The sequence below is a fragment of the Crinia signifera genome, chromosome 3 (genome assembly GCF_055691185.1).
Source record: "Crinia signifera chromosome 3, ASM5569118v1, whole genome shotgun sequence".
Lineage (NCBI taxonomy): Eukaryota > Metazoa > Chordata > Amphibia > Anura > Myobatrachidae > Crinia > Crinia signifera.
In genome coordinates, this window is record NC_139219.1 from 330,047,416 (window position 1) to 330,054,331 (window position 6,916).

The 6,916-nt window shown below is 47.5% G+C and overlaps 1 protein-coding gene across 1 annotated transcript; it reads left to right on the forward strand.

Annotated features, from left to right (window-relative positions):
* Window positions 1–5,813: 5,813 nt before the first annotated feature.
* On the forward strand, window positions 5,814–6,431 carry LOC146062434 (olfactory receptor 2K2-like). The gene has a single exon (XM_083174578.1). The coding sequence runs from the start codon at window positions 5,814–5,816 to the stop codon at window positions 6,429–6,431; it is 618 nt and encodes a 205-aa protein (XP_083030704.1).
* The last annotated feature ends 485 nt before the right edge of the window (window positions 6,432–6,916 follow it).

Here is a 6,916-nt window from a genome sequence, read left to right on the forward strand (position 1 = left end):
CTACTAGGTAGGTAGGCAGTAGCACTGCCAGTGGTCACCACAAAATGTAGTTACACACCACTAGTAGCAGACTATTATGAATATGCACCAGCAGAATTTATAATAATTAATTGTATTATTAGGTACTGCTTGGCAGTGGCACTCAGTGGCACACGTCAGTGCACCAGCAGCATGGAATAATTTTTTACAGTCCCACAGAGCACAAGTATTATTTTTTAATTAAATTAGATATAGCAGCCTAGTATGTACTAGGTAGGTACACTAGGTAGGCAGTAGCACTGCCAGTGGCAACAGTGGACTGAGTAACTAAATAATACTGGCAGATTCAGTGCAGGCAGCACCAGTGGACTATGTATATAATATAATTAATTATTAATATAATATATAATATTACAGCACAGCACCAGAGGTAGACCCCAGCACAGAGGAGACAGTAGTACTACAGGTACACAGTTAGACTGTCCTCCTTGCTAGGGAGAGCCCACCCTAAGCAGAGAGGAAAACAGAGTACACAGCAGCACTGAGGGAGACAGCCCCAGTGAATAAAATAATTACAGCACACCAGAGGTAGACCGCACAGAGGAGACAGTAGTACTACAAGTACACAGTTAGACTACACAGCAGCACTGAGAGACAGCCCCAGCGAATAAAAAATATTGCGTTCAAGGTCAAGCTCAAGTTTAAGCCCCAGCAGCAGCACCAACACACCCTCTCCCAACCCACTACTAGACTGGAGTGAAGATGGCGGGCGCGGCAGCCGCTATTTAAAGCCTCGCGAAATCTGGCGCCGGGAGATGACGTTCTGACCATGCGGACGGACCAGAGTCAGGCGGGAATCTCCGAGCGCTGCTCGGAACCGGGCTCGGAATGATGCCATCCGTGGGGGCTCGGATCTCTGGAATCCGAGTCTGCACATCTCTAGTTCACACTAGCCCAAATTTGAGGACAGTGGCCAGACTCACGGTTTCCTCTGCTCTCATCATTCAGGGCCAGATTAACAATCGGCCTGATGGAGCTGCAGCTCCAGGCCCAACCTCAAAAATAGGCCCACAGCATCTGCAGATGTCTAGTGCTGTACACAGGATTTTTCTCTTCCTGCCTGCTACAGCCGACTGCAGCCTCCTAGGCTCCGCCCCCTCCTGGCATTAACTATTAGGACCCTCATCTTTAGCGCCGATGGATCCAGGGCCGGCGTAACCCGCTCAGCAGAGGATGCAAAGCAGGGAGGAACCAGGCAGGATAGGCGCATTCCCTGCTCTGCACCCTGCTTGATGTCCTGCTGCTGCTGCTGCCGGCAACATGAAGTGTTAACACACAGCTGATGATGACAATGTCTCCTGTGTGAGCACAAGCGGGGGTAGGTGCAGGGGTCAGGGCTAGCCGGAGAGAGGAGCGATCAGCAGATGGCTACAGATCATAGTTGCCCACATTTTAGATTCCCTCTTTGGGAGAAGCACATGGTGGGGGATGCAGGGGGGAGGAGGCTGATTTCATGAAGCCTTGCCCCCATTAAACGCTGTGATTCGCAGGGCTTAAATTATGCGAAATGCCATGATTTACGCCATTTTAGCCCCACCCCTCCCCATACTGTGCAAAATCCTGCATTTGTAGTTGAAGGGGGGCGCCTGGGCTCCGAGAAAATTGCGGGAGACTTTCCCACCATCCCGGGAGGCCGGGAGGGGGACTCGATTTTCAGGAGACTCCCGGCCATTCCGGGAAGGTAGTCAAACCTGCTACAGATGGAGTTACTACTGAGACTGCAGTACTTCCAGGAGCCACTAGATGTCCCCATCAGAACCCACTGTGCAGCTCTGCAGTGCACTAATCTCCAGAGGATCAGTAGAGAGAGACAGCTCTGGAACTACTGACTAAGTTATCTATTTATCTACAGATATAGCGTCACTCATTCAGTGCTGGCGCTCACCAGACCACACTACATCTGACTAGGACGCGTTTCCCACTTTCCTGTTGACGAGGGATGGGGAACCCTGCCTGTCTCCACTTCAGGGAGACGGTCAGGGCTAGGGGGGAGTGGGGAGGTGGGGGACGGCAATGGGGGACGGTGACCCCCTATCTATCATCTATCTACATTTATCTACTATCATCTATCTTCCTACTATTTATCTATTTACCAACTACTGTGATTCGCGCCTATTCGCCAGGAGGGGGTGGGGCTACATATGCAAATAGCACCATTTAGCCCCGCCTCTCAGTGAGGCCCCACAACTTGGGAGGGATTTCCAATGCTGGGGGCGGGGCTTGATGACATCTACATCAGGCCCCCGCCCCCACACGTGATGCTGACAGACTCCTCTCCGGGCTTCTCCCGGAGAGGAGAATTTAAAAGTAGGCAAGTGTGAGCAAAGGTTTTTTTCTATTTGACATTGTGTACAGTTAAGGGGCATACAGATGTGGCAACCCCGGCTTTTGGCCGAGCGAATAGCTTAAGCACAATACTGTATCTGTATGACATAATTTGAATTTGGGGTACTTTCATGTTAAATGTAGGAGGTAGGGTGCAAATCTATAGTTTGCAGGGAGGCACCAAATGCCCTAGCACCGGCCCTGAATGGATCAAATGTCAGCATAGCACGTGTGGGTGCCGCATGTGGAAGGCTTCCTCCCTGTTCCTGCTCTGCTGCAGATCTCTCTCTCTCGTGAAAAGTCCCAGGCCAGGGGCAAGCAAAAGTTTAGGAGCTTCGTGAGGGCATCCGCCCCGACTGACTTTTATTAAAATTGATTGGCAGCCTAGATCCGTGTCAGACGTAGCGTACATTCAAGGTCCCCCACAAAGCGCACATATTGCCCCAGCCTGCACACTCTACCACTACCTGACCAGCAGCAGCAGGGCAAAGCAGTGCTGTGATTCACAGGTGGAAATGGGGCGGGGCTTAATACATGAAGTGCCCCCCTTTGGAAAAATCTGTACACCCGTACACAGGTACACAGAATGTTGCTACAGTGATACCCCCTTTCCACTAAAAACCTACTGTAGGTGTGATTGCAACATCTGGGAGGCCGCATGTTCAGCGCTTGCGGCCTCCAGGGCCGGATTAACAATGGGCCTGATGGAGCTCCAGGCCCACTCTTCAAATAGGCCCATTTTGTAGATGAGGACTGGGGCTTTCCAATGAGCCCAGCCCCGCATCGCTAGCCCCCTGGAAACGGAGATACGGCAGGCAAAACTGGAACATTTTCCCCATAGGATAACATGGGATCCGCTAATTCCAACCCCCATTCAGTTCGGATGGCTGCCAGTTCTCCCCCTGGCATCAAAGAAGATCTCATTCGAACCCAAATCGCTGGGCCTTCAATCTGATACCAGGCTAGTTCATATGGATACATTGGTTCAAAAGATATTGCGGGTAAATCAATTTTTTGTTTCTGAAATGTCATTTCATGGCTATTCATGTTCTTTGAGGGCAGATTTCTCTGGAAACAAATGGCCCAGGTTCATGGGACCAAAATCTTTCGAAGCCCACTTAAAAGTTCTTCAATTTGTTACTGGTCTCATGTAAATGGGTCTGTTGGTTCTGAAGATATAGCCGGTTAAAGGGGGTGGAGGGGGTGATTTTCTCTCCCCTTCACACCAGAAAATGCAGGGGCTAGGCTGGTGTAGGCTGGGGCATGATCCTGGGACCATATTCCCGGGTAAATCCCTGCAATACAGCATGTAGTCAGACACTGGTGACACATGATCATGTCTATTTGATCAGTGCTTGCTACCTGTTGGAAAATCCTATTTAATTTGAAATCTGTTTTCCTGCTGGAATAAGGTGTCTTGTTTGACACAAAAGCTATCCTTAATCAGGATCCATCCCATAAACCTGTATTTAATGGTTTAGAAAAACTGTCCCCTGATGAAGTCATTTATGACGGAACGCGTTGCGTTTTTGGAAGAACTGAAACACGGGGCGAAATGTAATAGGGTGCGATTTTTTAGACATGTGCGATTTTTGGTCAAAAAAAGGCCGAAATCGCACATTTTCCGAAAATCGCACATTTAATAGGTTGAAAATCGCGGTAAAAATCGCACGGAGAAAGACGGTTCTCCCCGCTGCCTGTCAGTGCGGGGGGAGCCGGCTGTGAAGCAGCCAGACCAGCGCTGGATCCAGGAATGGTAAGTAACGCTGGTGTAAAAGTGAGGTGTGTGTGTAATAAACTTTTACTTCTCTGTGTGTGTGTTTTTTATAAACATTCTTTTTACAGGTGGACTACAAGTCCCAGCGGGCCCATTAATGCCCCGCATGCTGGGACTTGTGGTTCTCCAAGTCCCAGCATGCGGGTGAGGTCTGCTGGCACTTGTAGTTCTCCGGTATAAAGCAATGTAACGTATGATCGATTTAACCCTAATAGGCCGGCGTCCACTGGCCACGGACGCCGGTGACAGCCCCGGGCTTCAGCCCTGGACGAGTGAAGCCTGGGGGGGGGACCCCTTTATTGGGTGGTCCCCACTCCTCCAGGAACACTGTCCAAGGCTGACCAGCCATGGTGCTCATGTTTTGGCTCATGTTTTTGCCAAAGTGTCCCCCGGCTGTGGCATGACACCGCGGGCTGTTGGAGCCCGGTGCTGGTTTCAAAATACGGGGGACCCCCAGATTTTTTGTCCCCCGTATTTTTGGAACCAGGACCGGTCCAAGAGTCCGGGGCTGGTTTCAGAAATACGGGGGACCCCTATGCTTTTTGTCCCCCGTATTTTTGGAACCAGGTCCGGCTCAATGAGCCCGGGACTGGTTATGCTTAGGAGGGGGAACCCCACGCCGGTTTTTTGTAACTTTTTTTTTTTAAACTTTTTTTTTTTGCACAAAATCGCATTTATGAAAATGCGCACATTTTCATGACTGAAAATGCGCACATTTTCATGACTAAAAATCGCCCGAAATCGCAGCAAATCGCATTTTTTGCCGCAAATTCGCATCTCATTACATATGCGAACCCTATTACATTTCGCCCACGATGTCTGGGAAATAAAAATAGTTTTTAATGAATTGTTTTGTCTACTGTATAATTGCATGTAAAAGGTGGTGGACATCACAGAGTGCACTCTATACATTCTTTTATATATATATATATATATATATATATATATATATATATATATATATATATATATAATTTGTTGAAAGTATTTACACAAATAGAGACACACCCATGAGCAGACCACTCAACCAGAACACTAGTCTCGCCCCCCACATTATTAGGTGCTGGCCATAACCCCTATTATTGGGCATAATAGGCCTTTGATAATTTTCAGCTCCTGGCCTATTTAGACCTTAATTTGGCCTTCATTTGGCACTGGTGGCCCCCCAGATTGGTGGACTGTGGAGGTTGGTAGACCCGTTTAAAATGCTCCTCTGGCTGCCTGGCGCACAGGTTTAGTCACCCCTATTTTTTGTATTAATTGGAATACTGTTTAATTGGATATGTATGTGGAGGACAATATCTAATTTCTCAATTCCTTTTCATTGTAATCAGGTCTTACTGGTTCTTCTCCGATGGACAGAAGGAACCGGACGTTGGTCAGAGAATTCATACTGCTGGGGTTTTCCAATGACTATAAGATTAATACTGCATTATTTGTTCTCTTCTTGCTGAGGTACATAGTAGCTGTTATTGGAAATGCTAGTATAATATGTATTACTATAAATCACCCAAATTTACATATTCCCATGTACTTTTTTCTCTGCATTTTATCCTTTGTGGACCTGTGTGTCACCTCCTCCGTTGTTCCCAAATTGCTGGCAGACCTCCTCTCCCACCATAGATCAATCTCACTGGCTGCTTGCACTGTGCAGTTCTTCACCGTGCTCCTCATGGGCGGTACGGAATGCTTCCTGCTTACCCTCATGGCTTACGACCGGTACATCGCCATCTGCAGCCCGCTGCACTATCCGATGCTGATGAGATGGAGCGTGTGTTATTCTCTGACAGCCATAGTGTGGATAACGAGCTTTATCATTTTCATTTTTCCACCGCTTTTGATGCCTTTGGCTCTTTGCAATCCGAATCAGATCAATCACTTCATGTGTGAGATCCTAGCAGTCGTCCAGTTGGCCTGTGATAACATCCGGCAGATTGAAGTTATAATGGTTATTACATGTTTTATAGCTCTTCTTATCCCCTTTGTTTTGATTCTGGTGTCATACGTTTGCATTATATCCTCAGTGATGAAGATCCACTCGGCAGGAAGGTCTAAAGGGTTTTCCACCTGTACCTCCCATGTGACGGTGGTGGTTTTATTCTTCGGCACAGCGATTACAATGTACTTTGGGCCTTCAACACAGTACTCAACAAACCAAGGAAAATATATCTCTTTGTTCCCTAATATTATATGTCCAATGCTGAATCCTCTGATCTACAGTCTAAATAACAGGGAAGTTAAAAATATACACAAGAAGCTCTTCTTAAAACTTTTGAGACTTTCTGTATGAGCCACAGTAGAACAATGCCCAGCCCCAAACCCCCCCCCCCCCCAATGCACACACTTACCCCCAACTCAGTGGCAAAACTAGAAATTGTTCCGCTGCCATTTTGGTTGGACCTGCATTAGGCCCTTATTGATGACATCTAGAGTAATCCAAGAACTTCGACCCTTCCAGGGTCTTTATCAAGGTGGCTCCTTTGTCAGATGCACCTGGGTTCCGATTCCGGACACCACTCCAGGTTGTAGACTTTGTTTTAACATCTGTCCTATCTATAGTCTGGAGGCCATTGTGACATCCTCACGATCCTTTTATTTTATTTTTTATCCTGTTTGTTGGAGAAATTAAGTGTATTAAAAAGACTGCTTTTGAAACTTCATTGTGTGGCCTCAAAAGATACCTTTATGGGAACGCCTATCCATGCTTAAGAGTGAGTTGGGGCACGCACCTTATATTCGTTGGTCGTAAAAGAAACCTGTACATGAAAGTCCCAC

What these genes read in the sequence shown, in the direction of transcription:
- LOC146062434 (XM_083174578.1), top strand. Translation starts at nt 5,814, where the DNA reads ATGGGCGGTACGGAATGCTTCCTGCTTACCCTCATGGCTTACGACCGG.